General features: G+C 45.9%; 1 protein-coding gene across 1 annotated transcript in view; it reads right to left on the bottom strand.

Annotated features, from left to right (window-relative positions):
* Positions 1-19,134, bottom strand: part of LOC122790489 — a gene marked incomplete in the record, with an annotated part of 1,159,925 nt that overhangs the window by 458,769 nt on the left and 682,022 nt on the right. Inside the window, 1 exon segment of the mRNA XM_044058037.1 lies at positions 2,751-2,857. Within this exon segment, the coding sequence (XP_043913972.1) occupies positions 2,751-2,857 (107 nt within the window).

Genomic DNA, 19,134 nt, shown 5'->3' with positions numbered 1-19,134 from the left:
CCGACGGCAGACATTGTCTTCCCGTCCTCCTCACTCTGTCCTAGTGTCCCTTGACAGTATTACCTAAGAGTGTAGAGCCATCATAAGGGGCAGTGGCAAAAGACACCTTAAAGGTTTCGGAAAATTGACAACCTGAGCCAAGAGTTACACCTCATGGACATGCCGGACCCAGCCACCCTAGCCGCTCCTTCCGTAGCATGGGAGAGGAGTCGCATGGACGTATTAGATACCGCCTTTACAGTGGTCATTCTCACGGAGAATGAAGCCTTGCTCTCCTGCGACATGGACTTTGGGGGAGACTACTCCAGCTCCTTTACTAGGTCGCGTTGGAATCTAGTGACATGGGTCAAGTAATTCAGCGCCTTGATCGAAAAGGTAGCTGAAGCATACACCCACTTCCCTAGGCGGTCCATCATCAGTGACTCCCAGTCAGGAGCGTGGGCAGAGGAACTCTCCTGAGCAAGTTCCTTCTTAGTGGCTGCTGCTACCACCAAGGTGTCCACAGGAGAGCCCTTATTCCAAGACGGCCTATCAATGTGGGTGGGGCTTAAAATTTTATCGGGTCGCTTGGGTTCAGGCTCCATGGTGTCTAGTTCCTTCCACGCCCACGAGGTGACCAAATCCACTAAAGGATCCAGGGGAGGGGACACCCAGGAAGTAGAATGGCCTTGCCGAAAGCCTCCAGCAACACAGACTCAGAGGAGAGCTTGGGGGCAGACCAACCTCCCCACTGGCGCAGTATCTCCATGATGTCTCCAAAGGAGACATCCTCAGGAGGTGATCTTGGGGAACCCTCTCCATCATCTAAATCAGTTTCCTCTGCGAAGGACTTGGGGGAATACAAGCCTCCTCTTGCACATACGCTTGTAAGGCACATCGTCGGTGGGGCTCTGCAGGGAGCACTCAAGCCATCTGTTCCTCAGGGGGAACCGCCTGGGGCTCTTAGAGCATGGGCTGTCCCGTCTAGTAAAAGACAATGGGAACCGCAGACAGAGCTGAGAGGGTCTGGGAGGAGTCCGAGGGGGGCGGTCAAGGGTCTTGATCTGACAGAGGACCCTTTCTACCACATTGAACACAGGAGGAGAGCGGACCTCCTGGGAAGTTAAGGAGGCTGGTCTCCCCGGGTCTGATGTGAGAATCAGAGCCAGACCCGAGGTGGACGGAGCTCTGAGGGAGGGGACCTGGCCTGACAAAATCTGAGCCGATGGAAAAGGTTCCACGCCCTGACATCCAACACCCAAGCTCCGGCTCCAAGAGCCACTCAATCCGAACTGGTCGGATCCAAAACGCTCCAGGAAGCTTTCGGCGAAGAAATGGGTACAGTCGGCACCAACCCCCTGACCAAGGCCAACCTCAGATCAGAGTATTCCAAAGCCGAAGGTCGGATCGGAGAAGGAGAAATGGGTTGAAAGAAGGGAAGCGCCTCATCTTATCCAGATCCATATCCAATAAGGAGCGGGTTGACCGTGACTCTGACCTGATAGGTCAGGGAACAGAGGCTCGAGACTGGACATGCCTCCTCCGGCTGCGGGGAGAACCTCTGAGATCAGAGCAGAGAGGAGTCACTGATCCGTGCGGACTTGCTTGGAGAAGCAAAGTCCGGGGACCTCTTCCCTCTTTTCCCTCATCTTAGACGCTCTCTCCCTTTCTCTACCTCTCTTCTGTTCCGCTACCACAGGCTTAGATGCAGGAGTTTGAGTCCCAGCCTGGGAGGGAGGAGAGACCAGAGAGGAGGTAGAGGCAGTCACATCAGCTGCTGTGACTGAAGCTGAAGACGAGGAAAGAGTTGGTTGGAGGAAGAAGACCTTTGAGGGCCAACTTGGCCTTACTATCATTTAAGGCTCGGGGATTGAACTCTGCACAAATGGAGCAATCCACACCAAGGTGGGTCACACCCAAGCACAACACACACAGTGTGGCAATCAGCTGGGGAGAGCTTATAACCACACTCTGCAGCGCTTAAAGACCAGCTTTTCAGCCATCCTAAGAGAAAGAAAAAGCCTTAAAGAAAGGCAAATACTTTCTTAAACTCGCACACACACCTCACTAGTCTAACACTGGGGGGGCAACACCAAACAAACTAACTTTCTACCTAATCAGACTAACACTCGAAGCCAAAGTGATAGGAAAGGAGAAGGGGTACCTAAAACTAATCGACGAAACAAATTTTTTTTTTTTTTTTTTTTTTTTTTTTTTTACTTACAGAAAGTTAAATAACCCAACTGCTAGCTGGAGCTCAGAAGACACGATGTATAAGCAAATTGAGGCAAACAAGATCTGGGGGTGGAAGGCATTGGATGTGTATTATGGGTAAGGGGAGGAGTCTGGAGTTCATGCTAGTAATATTTGCTGGCTCGCATCCAATACGGATCAGTATTCCCACAGGTTGAAATCAAATGAAGTAAACTACTTCAGATCAAAAGCAAAGTAAGCTAAATGGGAAAGTATACAGAATAAATCATTACATGTATCTAGTTTAAGATGACATTTCTGTTTAAAAATGCCAAAAGTGATAAATGTGCATATAGCAAAATGCTGATATGACGTTCAACACTGGAAAGTGTGTAACTGCTGAGATCAAGACAGTGGTAGTGTATAAATAAAAGGAAATGAGACATAATAACTGAAACCACTAACTATCAGCAGATATGTAAATCGTACCAAGTATGAGGATTCTGTAGTGTGGAACATGGAAACATTGAAATAAAACATTTTTAAGCAAAGAACCCACAACAGTTATCTTTACTTACCCTTTTGGGTGCCCACTGTACTTGTCACAAAGGATAGTCACTCGGTTGACAGAGCCACAACCATGAAAGTGAGCCTCTAGTTCTTCAGCAGTAGCTCCATAGTCCACCTAAACAAAGGGAGAGAGAAAAAATACTCGCTTAAGCCACACAGCAATTCAAAATGCTCACATGGTTAATTATTCAGCTGTGGTAAACGAAGCCAATCCAAAATGGGGAGAAAAAAAATTACAAACTTAACTACCGCAGTAATAACCATAATCTAGATTATTTACAAAGAAAAGTTACGCTGCAGTCACAGCTCAACCACTTCCAACAGCAATTATCTATGCCAAGCAAAGGCTTAAACATTACCTTTCTTATAGAGATAAAAACCTTAATTATGCCAAACCAAGAACATACAGATCTACCACACGTGGGAATAGAACCCACAGTCTTCCACACTAAAGGAAAGTGTGCTCTTTAAAAGATGCTGTGCCCTGTTTGACAACATTAACCTGTACATAGTAATGTACCTGTAGAACCTTTCTGAATTGTTTTCAGATAAACATGTACTGAACATGATTATGCTGTGAAATAAGGAAAGGGGACTTGAGCACCTTTCCAACATCTGAAAGTTTCTTAAACTTTTAAACACTCCTCTCCAATAATAAGCTCTAGTTTTACACTACAACATCAAGACAGTTTCGTGACAGCTGAAAAGAAGCAGCATGTGCCAAAGGATCTAGAATATTAAGCACTTCCTTCAGCCTCTTTTTTTGGCAGAATTAAGTGTTAAAAATACAGTTTTGTACCTACAATAAATGTAGATGTTTGAGTGTAAACACTGCTGCAGTCATTACACTTGGGTTATCCTGCCGTTAGGCGGTTCCCCAGTCGGCCTGAGTTCCAAAGTCTTGGTCTGGCGTCAGTTGCTGTCGCCTCTTCCCTGACGGCAGTGCGACAGGGGTATATAAGATGCAGCCGACACCATTTTCTTCAGTTTTTCTTGCCCCAGATTGTCAGGTGCCCCCAAATAGGGAGACAATTCAAATTGCTAATAAAATATACAAAAGAAAAGCAAACCACCATTTTTAATTACCAGCAAATACTCCCCATAGGTAATAAAGGGTAGATGACCTAGGTACATACCAGAAAGTAAGAAGGGAAAGAGGGAGGGTAACCTGGACTGCAGCAGTGTTTACACTCCAACATCTACATTTATGGTAGGTATAAAAAGTACAGTTTTGTACCTACCATAAATGTAGATGTCCGATAGGAATGCATCTGCAATCCTTACAAATGGGTTGCCTGTCGTCAGGCAGCCCTTCGGTCGGCCGGATTCCAAAGTCTGGGTCTGGCCTCGGCTGGTGTCGCACTTCACCCGACGTCATAGCTGCAGTTCGAGTATAAAGGCATCAGCCGACGCCATTTTCCTCTGTTTCTTGCCCCAGATGCCAGGTGCCCTCTAGGAAGGCTAAATTTGGATAAATGCAAATGTTTCCAAATAGTAGAAAGCAAACAAAAAATAAGCATGTATGTACATATATACAAACAAATACACCATAATAGATTCCCCCAGCTAGCTACAAGATGGGCAAATACCCTAGGAGTACCACAGAGGGGAAGGAGGGTGGGTAATCCTGACTGCAGATGCATTCCTATCAGACATCTACATTTATGGTAGGTACAAAACTGTACTATGTCCTTCAAGGATGCATCTGCAGTCCTTACAAATGGGTAGAATACCATAGCCAAACTGGGGGAGGAGGAGAAATAAAATTATGGTGTAGTTAAGATCCCTTGCAAAACAGCAGTGGCAAAACCTGCTCGGGATCTGGAGTATAAAGGTAAATTATAATGCTTGGCAAATGTATGCACGGAGCTCCAAGTAGCAGCCTCTAAAATGTCTTTGGTAGCCACTCCTCGTAGAAAAGCTGTGGTAGTGGCTGTAGCCCTTGTAGAATGAGGCCTGATGTTTTCTGGAGTTTTCTTTCCATGGTAGGAGTAACAAAATCTAATGCAATTTCCTATCCACTTAGAGATTGTCTGTTTTGAAATTGCTTTTCCTTCCATTCCTGTTGCATATGCTACCAGTAGCTGGTCAGTTTTCCTATTGCCCTTGGTCCTGTCCAGGTAGTAGCGTAATTGTCTATGCACATCCAAGGTATGCAACAGTCTTTCTCCCCTGTTCTGTGGGTTGGGGAAGAATGTAGGTAGGTGGATTGCCTGATTCAAAGATACTCTGGAGACCACCTTAGGCATAAAAGTAGGATTAGTTCTCATGGATACTCTATCTTGATGGAAGATCAGGAAGGGTTGTACTGCCATTAGTGCCTGTAGCTCAGATACCCTTCTTGCTGAAGTGATTGCCAGCAGGAAAGCAGTTTTCCATGATAAGTATTGTAATTCTGCTGTTGCTGCTGGTTCGAAAGGAGGAAGTGTCAATTTTTCTAGCACAAAGTTGTCCCATGCTGGCAATGGTGGCTTCCTAGGTGGTTTTACATTTTCAATTCCTCTCAGAAACTGCCTGAGCAGAGGATGTGAGAAGACTGGAGGATCCAAGTCGTATTCTGCTGAAATAGCTGATGCATGAATCCTAATGGAAGAATAGGACAGGCCTTTGTGGAAGAGCTCTGCCAAGTATTCCAGGATGTTGGCTATGTTTACCAGTGACACATTTTCTCCTTTTGCAGTACTCCAAATGAAATATCTTTTCCATTTTGCTGAATAATTTTTTCTTGTTGAGGGTCTGCGAGCCTCCAAAATAATGTCTTTAACCCTTTTGGATAAATTTGGGTTATTTATTCTTATGCAATGTTCCAGGCAGTCAGCTGCAGTGTTTTCAGGTTTGGATGCAGGGTGTTGTAGTTGTTCTGTGTTAACAGCAAGGGAACAAGGGGTAGAGGCCATATTTGTTCTCGAGACATGCTCCTCAGTAATGGGTACCAATGTTGCCTTGGCCAGTGTGGAGCTATCAGAATGATCCTTGGTCGGTCCTCTTTGATCTTCAATAGCACCTTGTGCATCAAAGGAAGTGGTGGGAATGCATATGCTGTCAGGTTTTTCCAGCTGAAAGATAGGGAGTCCACCTTCCAAGCAAGTGGGTGGTACGTCCTTGTGCAGAATTTCTTTAGTTGGTGATTGCGTGGGGATGCAAATAAGTCTATTTCTGGAAGCCCCCATTTTCTTGTAATGGTTTTGAAGATGTCCGGATGCAGCATCCATTCGTGGGCATCCATGGTAGTTCTGCTTAGTATGTCTGCTAGAATGTTTTCTTTTCCTGGTACAAAAATTGCTTGTAACTGAATGTTGTAGCTCAGGGCCACATTCCAGAGTTCCATTGCCATCCGGCATAGAGGGTACGAATGTGTGCCTCCCTGTTTGTTGATGTACCACATAACTGTGGTGTTGTCTGTCCTTATCAACAGTTGACCTTGTCGAAGAAATGGTCTGAATGCCTGAATTGCCAGTTTTACTGCCAGCATTTCCTTTTGATTTATGTGTAGGTGCAGCTGGTCTTGAGTCCATGAACCTTGAATGCACTTGTCCAGCATGTGGGCCCCCCAACCGAGGTCTGAGGCGTCCGTTGTGATGGTTTGGCTTGGTTGAGTGTTGTGGAAAGGCAATCCTTTGTTTGATTGACAGGCCTGAGCCCACCATTGGAATTCTTGCTTCAGGCATGGAATTATTGGAATTTGGGTTTCTAGGCTGTGCTTGTGCTGAGACCATAAATTCCTTAGGTACCACTGTAACTTTCTCATATGCAGCCTGGCATGTGGAACCAATATTATGCAGGATGCCATGAAACCCAAGGCTTGCAGGACTTTTCTTGCTGTTAGATGGTTCTGCTTTGTTAATGCCAAGAAGTAGAGAGGGAGTTGCTCCTGTTTTTCTACTGTTAGGAATGCCATTTGTTTGTTGTGTCCAGCTCTGCACCCAAAAAGGTTATCCTTTGGGATGGTATCAGTCTTGACTTTTTTATATTGACTGTGTATCCCAGAGCTTGTAGTAGGTAAATGACCCTTTTCAAGTCTTCTGCTAGCTTGTTTTTGTTGTCCGCTTGTATCAGGCAGTCGTCCAGGTAAGGGTAGATTTGGATTCCCTGAAGCCTGCAATGAGCAATTACTGAAGCCAGGCATTTCGTGAACACTCTGGGCGCAGTAGATAAGCCAAAGGGCAATGCTGAGAATTGATAATGCTCTGATCCTGCAAGAAATCTGAGGTATCTTCTGCAATTTGGTCGTATGAGGACGTGCAGGTATGCCTCCTTGAGATCTAGAGTTACCAGCCAAGACTCCTTGCCCAGCATGGGAAGAAGCTGCTGTAGGGCCAGCATTTTGAATTTTGGAACAATGAGGAATGTGTTTAAAGCGGACAGGTCGAGAATAGGTCTCCATTTGCTTTCTTTTCTTGGTACCAGGAAGAGCCTGGAGTAAAATCCCTGTCCTTGCTCCATAGATGGTACCTTTTCCACAGCTCTCATCCTTAATAATTGAGTTATTTGTTTTAGAGCTTCTGCCTTTTGATTTGGAGGTAGGTTTGGCATTCCTATCTTCCCTGGTAGAGTATGGAAGTGAAACCTGTAACCTTGGTCTATTGTCTGCAAAATCCACTTGTCTCTTGTGATGTAATGCCAGTTTACTGAAAATAAAGCTAGCTTTCCGCCCAAGGGTGCTTCTAGTTGTTCCCTGGTAGGCGGTGCTAGAGCCAAGTCACTGTGATTGTCCTGTAGTGGTGGTGGTGGCTGTGTCTGTGGCTGCACCTCGCTGGTTGTTACCCTGCCACTGGCGTCCCCTGTAGGCACCCCTGGATTGGCTTCTGCCTCTTGAACGCCTATTCCTGCCTCTCTGAGCTCTGGAGGAGTCTGGAAAGGACCAATTCTTGGAGGGCCAATTCCTGCTAAACCTTGGAGGTTGGACCTGTAAGAAATCTTTCACTGTTTGGACAGATTTTGCCTTCTCTTCCATCTTCTTCAGCACCTGTTGTGCAGGAGAGCCAAACAAATTGATCTTGTCCATGGGAGCATCTAGTAGTTTTGATTTGACATGGTCTGGTAAGGCCTGCTCTTTTAACCACGCATGCCTTCTGATAACTGTGCCAGTCATGGCTGATCTAAAGGAGGCCTCCAGTGCATCATAGCCGCATTTTAAGGAATGGTTACTGACTTGCTGAATGTTATGTACCATTTCCTGAACAGATTTTTTGTCTAATGGTTCATCCGAGGACAGTTTTTGGTTAACTGGTCTAGCATAAATTCTTGATACTGGATCATGTGGAATTGACAGTTCAAGGCCCTAGCTGAAAGAGTAGCAGAAGTGTAAACTTTTTTTACCTCATCTCTCTAAGGACCTGGATTCCCTTTCAGAGGGGAGGGGTTTTTTGGCAGAGGTAGCTGCTACAGCCTTAGGACCCTGGGAGATAGTCTCGGGATCTGCAAAGGAGCCTTATACAAATGGTAATGCGTGTCCGGGACCCTGTAGTACCTATCGGGCTTAGCAGGGGCCGGAGGTAGAGAATCAGGAGCAGTACAAGCATCATTAAATGCATCATCTACAACAGAAAGAACTGGAGGTATGGCTAAAGGCCTATGTTGTGGTAAATGCAGAAAGGTTCTAAGCCTTTTTCTGGAGTCTGAAAAATCCTGGCCCTGCCACTGAAATTGTTCCCTCATAGCATGCAAGGTTTCCCCAAAGGAAAATTCCTCAGGCGGAGAGGCAGAAGGAATGGACTCTTCAGCATCAGAGTCTTCATAAGGGGAGAAAGGAGCCTCTGGAGGGTTTGTGTTATCGGAATCATCTGTTGAAACAGGCTCAGGGGGCTCTGCTCTAGGCCTCTTCTCTGGAGGTGGGTGAGAGGCCCTGTCTGGGTGAGGTTGGTATCCCCGGATTAAAGAAATGAGGTCCTCTGCTAAACTAATCATTTGTGAACTAGAGCTAGGCCTGTGAGAGGGGGTCTTAGCAGGCACAGATTTAGTAGTTTTAGCTGCTTTGGCCCTGGCAAGGCCTTAATGGACATGGATGCAGGAGGCCTAGCAGCTCCACGTGCAGGGGTAGAAATATCCAAGGGGATAGTGTCAGATAATTCCTGAGAAACTGTAAGAGCAGGAGTGATTTCAGAAGCCGATTCCACCAGGTTGGAAGAGGCCTCGGTAGGAGGTAAGTTTTCGGCTGAAGGAAGAACCGCTTGCTCGGTTTCAGCCGAAACAGAGACACTCGCGGTTGGCTTAACCGCGGTTTCGGCCGAAACCGCAGACCGCGAGTGTCAGTCCTTTTCCTTACGCTTTTTAGATATTTGCGTAGTCGGAGGATCCGACAGCATAATGTAAGCAAAATCGGAGCCGAAAAACTCCTCAGCAAATTCCGACAGACGTCTAAGCGTCCGTCGGTTAAAAGAAGCACAGGCTAGACAAGCTGCTACGTCGTGGTCTGGGCCTAAACAAGGTAAGCAGTAAGAGTGGAAATCTTTATGAGGTATTTGTTTCCCACAAGTTAAACAGTTATTCACTTTTTCTGATATTGGCTGAGGCAAGAAAGAGTCCCCAACGGGGTACTTAGCTTTTTAGAAGTCTTCGGTAGACGTATTCGGTAGTAGTAATCTCTGGTTCTGACCGACCGGCACTTGCGAACAGCTTCTGCTTGGCCACGCGGCAAGAAAGACTGAGGAAAATGGCGTCGGCTGATGCCTTTATACCCGAAGAACTGCAGCTATGACGTCGGGTGAAGTGCGACACCAGCCGAGGCCAGACCCAGACTTTGGAATCCGGCCGACCGAAGGGCTGCCTGATGACAGGACAACCCATTTGTAAGGACTGCAGATGCATCCTTGAAGGACATCTGTACTATGTTCATCGTGTTACACTGCTGCAGTCATTACACTTGGGTGGAATCTCAAAGCTGTGGTAGGGATGTTGATCTATAAGGCATTAGGGGTGGCTATAAGGCCCTGCAGCACAGCAGTGGCGAAGCCAGCTCTGGATTTGGAGTTTCATAGTTTCACAGTTTAGTACTAGGCTATCTGCCCTGAGGCATTTGCAAGCCTAGCCCTAGAGATGTGGCTTTTGCTACCCCATGTAGTGGTACTAAGGTGTATAGAATAAATTTAGAATACTGTGCTGTTGTCTAGTAGTCACACATTGAAGCCCCCTTACTTATTAAAATTAGTTTACTCTGCCTCTGTTAAGTAGCAATACAGGGGTGACCCCCGGGGTAAACCTACAATCTCCCATCCACTCATCAAGATTTCTCTTGAAGAGAGTCAGTGAGGGGCTCTGCCTAACATAGACGGGGATTTTGTTCCAGAGTATGGGAAGCCTCCGAGTTATGAATCGGTCCCTCCAGCATGTTCTATTCAGCTTTGTTCTGAGGTTTAAATCTTTGGCTCTCGTGGTTCTTATGGACTTCGATGTTTTGAGGTGGAGCATGTCCATCAATTCCTGGTTGAACATGGCCTTGTATGTCAGGCACAGATCACCTCTGAGCAGGCGGTATGCTACTGAATAGAGTTAGAGTTTCTTTAGCCTGGCAGCATATGACATATGTTGGAAACCCTTGATCCTCTTGGTGAGGTACTTCTGGGGTCTCTCCAGCTGTTGGAAGTGCCGGGTGAGGTGCATACCAAATGGGGCACTGTACTCAATCATGGGCCTAATAACGGAGGAGTACAGGGGCACGATGACCTCCTTTGATCTGGATGTGAACCCATTCAAGATAAGGTGGGCAAGGTAGAAAGTCTTTCTAACTACTTTGGCAACGTGGGTGTCAAATGAGAGGTCGCTATCAACTTGGGTCCCCAGGTCTCAGATTACTTTTGCGGTACTCAGTGGGTTACTGTCTATGTGATAATTTGTGGGTATTTTGTTTTTCCCAAAGGAGATTACTATACATTTCTTGGCATTCAGTTTAAGGCCGTGATTCTGGCACCAGTTGTCCGTTTCGGTGAGGCCTTTCTGTAAGATGTATGTGTCAGCTGGTGTATCGACTAAGGCGCCTAGTTTGCAGTCATCTGCGAACTTTGTCAGCCACAACCCTCCCATGTTTGCTTTCACATCTGAGAAGTAAATGCCGAACAAGAGGGGTCCCAGGACAGAGCCCTGTGGGACACCACTTGTGGCTGGCTTTGAGTCTGACATGGCTCCCGCAATCTTGACTTTATGGGTTCTGTTCTTTAGCCAGTTTGCAACCCATCTTGTGACATATGGATTTACTTTTAAGCTGTTTAGCCTTTCTATGATCCCCGAGTGGGGTATTGTGTTGAAGGCTTTAACCAAGTCCAGGTAGGCTGTATGGACTGCCTTGCCCTCATCAATGGCTCTAGTGACGGTTTCAAAAAAGTCAACCAGGTTCAAAAGGCGGGATCTGCCTTTTACAAAGCCGAACTGGGTGGGATAAAGTGTCTGCAAGTCTCCAATGTCGTTGTTAATGAGTTCCATAATAATTTTTTCCATAGCTTTGCAAACCAGGCTGGTCAAGCTTATGGGGCGGTAGTTCCCAGGGTCTGTAGTGGAGCCTCCCTTGTGGAGTGGTACCACTGTTGCTGTACGCCAGTGTTCAGGTACATATCCTGTAGCAAGGCTAAGGTTAAATAACATTTTTATATGCGGGTTTAGCTCCTCTTGGAGTTCACGTATCATGCGGCCGGGGATACCACCAAGTCCCATAGATGCTGCGTTTTTTGCTTTGTTGAGGGAAGCTCTCACCTGGACATCAGAGATGACAGGGAGGTTACATTCAGCTGGGATGAGTATTTCTTCTTTTGGAGGTGAGGGAGGGGAGAAATTTGCACTGAACCTGTCTGCCAGAATGTTGGCAATATCTGTGGGTTCAGTAAATTTTTTGTCGTTGTGTACTAACTCTGAGCATATCTGAGCGTTTCCGCCCAGGTTTCTAACAATTGAACAATGCCTTGTGGTCATCTTTAGTGTCCTTGGTGATTTTTCTCTCAAAGTTGGCCCTGGATATTTTTATGAGAGAACGTAGCTTTTTACTAGTACTGATCAGAGATGCCTTCCCTTTATGGGATTGTGCTCTGTCTTACAGTAGCTTCCTTCTTTTGTTATACAATTTGTTTATGGCTGGGGTCCACCACACAGGACACCTTCCTTTGGTGGAGAGGGTCTTGGTTTTATTTGGGATTGCACGATCCATGCATTCTAGGAGATGTCCATAGAAAGCATTTGTGTAGGATTCAGCATTGTGGGATGTGGTTTCCATTGGCCCTGAGGGCTTAAATGATACCATCTCAGTCTTGAGAAGTGTAAAGTCGGCTTTTGAGAAGTTTCTCACTGCAGTCTTTTGTGCTGGGGGTGGAGGTGGTAAATGTATATCCAGGGTGATTAGTTTGTGGTCAGATCTCCAGTGAGGGCAATACTTCCAGTGTGGAGCATTTTGTCCCCATGTTTGTGATGATCAGGTCTAGTATATTATCTCCCCTTATGGGAGAGGTGACTAGCTGTTCCATTGCATTTGAGTTTATGAATTCCAGGAACCTTTGGGCTAGGGTGTTAGGGCAAGAATAGTGCACCCAGTCCGTTAGGGTAGTTGAAGTCTCCCAATATGATGGTATTTGGTGAGACATTCATATCTTTCAATGTCTTCAGGAAGGCTGAGTGGGGTTCTTGAGATTGGGAGGGTGGTCTGTAACATACAACCAGTTGTATAGCAGTTTGGCCTACGGTTAGCTGCACCTGGATGGTCTCAGACGCTTAATAAGTTGCCACTAACCTAGAGGTGTGGGTATCCTTGATGAATATGGACCCTCCCCCTTTCCTTTGAGGTTCGGCCCGGGTTTTGGGGCCGAAAAGCATGATACGAGGTAAAGCCTGGTAGTGCTGGGGTGCTCTCAGGAGCCTTGAACCTGGTCTCGGTTACAGCGCAGACATAGATGTTCTCCATACTGAGGAGTGCTTAGAGAGCCTGCATCTTGAGATTTAGACTTCTGGCGTTGAGCAGCATTACCCTTAATTTTTTTCCATTTTTGTTTAAGAAGGTGGGTTCGTCTTTTGAGCCTTGCCTAAAAAAGGCACTATGGGGGTGGCAAGAGCCTTAGCCAATATCCGGAAGCCCAGTGGTGACAGGTGCAAGCAGTCCCTTGCGAAGCAGCATGACTTGTCCAGCATGTCATCCCAAGCAGACAGACATTGGATCCCCCTAGAATGACACCAGTAATTGAGCCAATTATTAAAGCTGATCATCTTGTCTTTGTATTGTGGCATCATTCTTGGTGAGGGCAGGATGCTGCTCAGGGTCAGGGTCATACCAGCCTGGGCTACATAATCAGAGAGCTCCTCAATGTCTCTTTTCATGTAGTCCAAGGAGGTACGTCTCAGGTAATTCACGCCGGCATGGACAATGACGGAATCATATTTGTACGTGGTTTTGAGTGACCTGAGTGCGTGTGTTATATGGCGGCTCCTAGCCCCAGATAGGCAGCTTACAGTTACCCTCTCCTTGCTCAGCCTGGTAAGTGGGACGTCAGCGTGTCTGACTATAGAGTCACCTAACACTAGTGCATCAGGCATAGTGTTTGGCCTTAAGGGCTGTGATTTATTGACACACCGATTTATTGAAGTATGTGTTGCATGTGTTATGTTTTGAGGTGGTGGATTTGAGTGTCTGCTTTGGGAGCCTCTGTTGTTTTGGTAAGATGTTTAATAGAGCCTCCAAGTATGTTTTTGTGTTATGTGCTTGATTTGCAGTTGGGGTAGGTCTATGTGTGACTGGGTTAGTTGTGTGTGTGTGGTTACCCTCTCCTCCTGTCTGGTCTTGCCAGTCCTGAGTTGAGAGAGTTCAGCCTCCAATTTGGCTACATAGTTGCATCTCTCACATGTATTTGTGTTTGTTGGGAGGATGAGAGGGTTGTCTGTGTACGAGACAATTATAGCATTGTCTCAAGATTCCCAGATTAACCAGCTGGGCAGGAGAAGATGCTAGCAATCTACCACTCAACATGCTAGAATATTATAAGAGAGTGCTGTGCCTTTAAGGAAAGTGGTTGGGGTGGTAGGTGGATGTAGTGCTACTTGAGTTTGACTGTGCTTGCTTAGAAGAGTAGCTTAGAGAACAAGTGCTATGCTTATAATACAACAAGTAGACTGGTTATTAAAGAGTAGAGCTTTCTAAGGGAAAATTTGAAGAGCAGACTTGGCGGAGCCAGGAAAAGTTTAACCCTGTTTAACCGGCGCCGCGCTATGCGCAATCGCGCTAATGCGGATTTTAAACAGGGAACTTGAAAAGAGCTAGAAATCGTCCAAAACAACCAATTACTACAGCTCTTGTACTGAGGTCACTTCCTTCAGGGACAGATAGGCTGCTCAAGGCTCCCCACTCCCACTGGTGAGCAAAGAAACTTACTTCTTATCCAATTAAGGTAATGGACAACACCACAGCCCAGAATACAGCAAAGCCTGTAAACTGGTCTAAACTAGTCGAGGAGAGGCGGGAAAACAAGGATTTTTTTTTGTTTGTTTTTAGATAGAAAACACTCAGAAATACAAAAGGCAGCAATAAATCAGTTACACAGGCACAGGCAAATTGTAATGTTTGGTGAAGGTATGCACAGAACTCCAGGTTGCGACTTCCAAAATATCCTTGGTAGGCACTCCTCTGAGGTAGGCAGTTGAAGTGGCTGTTGCCCTGGAGGAGTGAGATCCAATGCTGCTAGGTACAGGTTTCCCATGGTGGGTATAGCAAAAACGTATACAGTGTGCTATCCATTTCGAAACAGTCTGCTTTGAAATGGCTTTTCCCTGTGCTCCTGCAGCGTATGCTACCAATAATTGCTCAGATTTTCTGAAAATTTTGGTTTTGCCCACGTAAAAGCGTAACTGCCTGTGAATGTCCAAATAATGTAGTAGTCTCTCCCCTCTGTTCTGTGGTTTTGGAAAAAAAGTTGGCAAGTGAACAGATTGGTTTAGAGCCATACTCGATACCCCCTTTGGCATAAACGTAAGGTAAGTTCTTAAAGATACCCTGTCCTGGTGGAAGATGAGGAAAGGTTCCACTGCCATTAGTGCCTGTAATTCTGAAACTCTTCGTGCTGATGTTATTGCCAGTAGCAGAGCACTCTTCCAAGAGATGTATTTTAATTCTGGTGTGTTAGCTGGCTCAAAAGGAGGTAGTTAATTTTTCCAAAACAAAGTTGAGATCCCAAGTTGGTGTAGGTGCTCTACTGGGCGGTCTTGTGTTTTTAGCCCCTCTGAGGTACCATTTGAGCAAACGATTAGAAAAAATTGGTGGATCCGTGTTGTAATGAGCAGAAATGGCTGAGGCGTGGATCTTGATGGATGAGGGGGAAAGGCCCTTGTCCAGCATCTCAGTTAAGTATTGAAGTATCTGAGGAATGTTTGGGACAAGAGGGTCAAGGCTGTGCGCTTGGTTCCAGGCACAGAATCTCTTCCATTTATCCGAGTAGGCTTTCCTGGTGCTAGGCCTTCTGGCCTCCAGAATGACATCCATAACAGCTTTGGAGAGAGGCAATGCTTGCTTGACTAAGGAATTTTCCATGCAGCTAGATTTAAGGTCTTTAGCTGGCTGTGAAGTATCTGATTGTTGTGCTGTGTCAACAACTGTGGGATTTGAGGTAAAATCCAGGGTGGTTCTTGCGCTAAGTTCTTTAAGATTGAGTATCAGTGCTGGCATGGCCAGTCTGGTGCAATCAGGATCATCTTTGGCTCTTCCTGCCTGGCTTTTATGAGTACCTTTGAAAGGAGAGGTAAAGGAGGGAAATCGTATACTTGTATTTTTTTCCAGCTGAATGAGAGGGCATCCACTTTCCATGCATGTGGATAGTAGCTCCTTGTGCAGAATTTCTGTAATTGGCAATTTATTGGGGATGCAAACAAATCTATGTCCGGGCTCCACCATTTTTGTGTCATCATTCTGAATATTTGTGGGTTCAATTCCCATTCATGTGGGTCCATGATGTTTCTGCTTAGGTAGTCTGCCAGTGGGTTTCTCTCTCCTGGCAAGAATTGTGCTTGCAGATGAACCTGGTAGTTTAAAGCTGTGTTCCACAAGGTCATGGCTTGTCTGCAGAGGGGGTAGGAGTGTGTGCCCCCTTGCTTGTTTATGTACCACATAACTGTGGTGTTGTCTGTCTTTAGTAGTAATTGTCCTGGATGCAGCAGGTCCTTGAAAGATATAATTGCATTTTGTACAGCTAGCATCTCTTTTTGATTGATGTGGAGATGTCTTTGCTCTGTGGGGCACTTGCCCCGAATACATTTTCCTGCCATGTGGGCTCCCCAGATGTAATCCGATGCATCTGTTGTCAGTGTTTGCCTGGCTGTGGGTTGAGTAAAAGGCTGTCCCTTGTTGAGGTGACAAGCTTGAGCCCACCATCAAAACTCCTGTTGAAGGCAAGGAATTAGTGGTATAACAGTTTCCAAACTTTGACAGTGTTGAGACCATACACTATTTAGGTACCATTGTAGTTCCAACATATGCAGTCTGGCATATGGAATTAGTAGTATGCAAGATGCCATGTAGCCCAAGGCCTGCAGAATTTTTCTTGCAGGGAGATGGGTCTTTGTTGCCATTAAATGAAAATACCGAGTCGGTTGTCCTTGCTAGTCTGGCATGAGATAAGCTATATGGGCCATTGTGTTCAAGCTGGCACCCAGGAATATTATCTGTTATGAGGGCACTAGTTTTGATTTCTTTTCGTTTACTGTGTACCCCAGGCAACTTAACTTTTTTACGTACGCCAGATGCTTTAGAAGAATGTCCTTCCTCTCTGCTTGAATCAGGCAGTCATTGAGGTATGGATAAATTTGAACTCCTTCTTGCCTGCAAATTGCAATTACGGGTTCCAGGCACTTTGTGAAGACCCTGGGCGCAGTAGATAAGCCAAAGGGCAGTGCAGAGAATTGATAGTACATTGAACCAGCTAGAAATCTGAGGTATCTTCTGCAGTTTTGTCTGATTGGACCTCAAAGAGGCATACCTGCATGTCCCTAAGTCACGAGCCAAGCTTTCTTGCCCAGCATGGGAAGATACTGCTGTAGTGTCAACATTTTGAATTTCGGAACATCCAGATAAGTGTTTAGAGAAGAAAGGTCCAGAATGGGTCTCCAGGCTTTGTCCTTTCTGGTAACCAGAAAGAGTCTTGAGTAAAATCCTTGTCCTTGCTCCTGTGGTGGTACCTTTTGAAGAGCTCTTACGCCCATGAGTGCTGTAATTAGTTTTTGAGCCTCTGCCCATTGATTTGGTAGCAGATTTGGCATTCCTTTTAACCTTGGCAGAGTGTGAAAGTGGAACCTGTAACCTTGAGATATACTGTTGAGAACGCATTTGTCTTTGGTGATGCAATGCCAATTGTGATAGAAAAGTGCCAGTTTTCCTCCTAAGGAGCTGCCAATAGAGAGCTGTTTGGCAGTTGTAGTGGAAAGTCATCGAGGCTGCTTTTTATAAGGTTGAGGAGTGCCTTCCCCTTCTTTCTGGCCTGGTGTACCCCATTGTCAAGGTCTGTAAGGGCCTTGTGCCTAACCTCTACCTCTTGGAAGTCTATATCTGCCCCTTTGAGGTCTGTCTGTGACAAGAAAGGACCAATTCTTTGTTGGCAAATTTCTGCTAAAACGAGGAGGCTGAACCTGTAAGAAATCTTTCACCGTTTGCATAGATTTTGCCTTATCCTCCATCTTCTTTAGTACCTCCTCTACCTCAACTCTAAACACATCCTGCTGCAAAGGTTCATCCAATAATTTGGCCTTAACATGATCTGGTAACGTATGTTCTTTTAACCAAGCATACCTTCTAATGACAGAGCCTGTAACTGCTGCTCTACAGGAGGCCTCTAAGGAATCAAACCCACATTGCAAAGTATGTTGTCCCACTTGTTCAGCTGCATGCAATAAATCCTGCATTTCTTTAAAATTAGGAGGATCTGAATCTGGAAGAATCTTTTGTTTCAACTGAGATATTAAAAACTGCTGATATTTTAGCATGTGAAACTGGCAATTCAAGGCTCTCATTGCTAAAGTTGCAGATGTATATACTTTCTTTCCCCATCTGTCTAATGCTCTGGAATCTCTGTCAGAGGGAACTGGGTTTTTAGCTGATGAGGCCTTAATCCCTTTGGGTCCCTGAGAAATAGTTTCAGGGTCAGCAACAGGGCTTATGTACAGAAATGTGTGAGAGTCAAGGACTCTAATATCTATCATGTTTAACTGGGGCTGGGGGTAAGGAATCAGGGTTTAAGCTGGATTCAGTGTACACATCATCCACAATATCAAATACTGGCGGGATAGAAAGGGGTCTCTGTGTTGAGGCAATAAAAGGAAGTCTCTGAGCCTTTTCTTGGATTCTGAGTAATCCTGGCCTTCCAATGGAAATGCTCCCTCATGGTATGCAAGGTCTCCCCAAAGGAGTATTCTTCAGGCGGAGAGGCTAATGGAATTGATTCCTCAGCATCAGAATCCTCATAAGGGGGTAAGGAATATCCTAGGTCTCAGGATGAGTCTGAGGAAATGGACACCTGGTCAGGAGATTCATAGTCTGTATCTTGTCTGGGCCTTTTATCAGGAGAGGGATGAGACCCCCTGATCAGGGTGATTAGGTCTTCAGCCATTTTTAGCATTTGTTTCTTAGGCATGGAAGCCTGTCCTGGAGAGTGCTGTGCCCGTTTCTTAGCTATTAAGGAGGGCTTACACTTAGAGGGTTTAATGGTTAACTGGGTAGGTCAGAAAACACCCTCTGTAGCTGTGGATTGCTCAGCTACTTCGGTTCCCTCTGTAGCGTTAGGTTCAGTAAGCTGAAAACCTAGTTCGTATGAAGTCCCAGCCAGCTCCACGTGGGAGTCAGAGGAGGTCTGTGGTTCTGTGGAAATGGTCGTCAGGGGCGGCGTAGGCGCCTCGCTGAAAACCGGAGAACCGGCGACTGGCCTAGAAGAGGCCTCATCAGTTTTGGGCCTCTGATGCCTGTCCTTGTCCTTTTTATGTAATCCGGTCGTTGGAAGTTCCGATGGCATGGTGCAAATGAATTTTCTGCCAAAATAATGTCGCACAAAATCAAACAGACGTTTAATAGTGCGCTTGTTAAACCTAGTGCAAAACAGACAACCAGTGACGTTGTGGTCTGAGCCCAGGCATGGAATACAATAGGAGTGGAAATCCTTATGAGGCATTTCCTTCCCAAAAAAAATACAGTTATTAACTTTTACTGACATCGGTCTGAGGCAAGAAAAAGTTTCCCCAACAGGGTACTTAGCTTTTTTAGAAGACTTCGGTTCTGGATTCAGAATGAAAATCTCAGGAGTCGGCCGACTGGCACTTGTGAACTGTTTCTGCTTTGGGCACCGCGCGGCAAGAAAGACTGAAGAAAATGGAGTCGGCTGCACCTTGTACACCCCTGTCGCACTGACGTCAGAGTGGAGGCGACAACAACCGACGCCGGACCAAGACTTTGGAACT

The sequence above is a fragment of the Protopterus annectens genome, chromosome 16.part0 (genome assembly GCF_019279795.1).
Source record: "Protopterus annectens isolate FY-2018-M chromosome 16.part0, PAN1.0, whole genome shotgun sequence".
NCBI lineage: Eukaryota > Metazoa > Chordata > Ceratodontiformes > Protopteridae > Protopterus > Protopterus annectens.
Note: the sequence above shows the minus strand (reverse complement) of the source record. Positions and strands in the feature narration are given on the sequence as shown.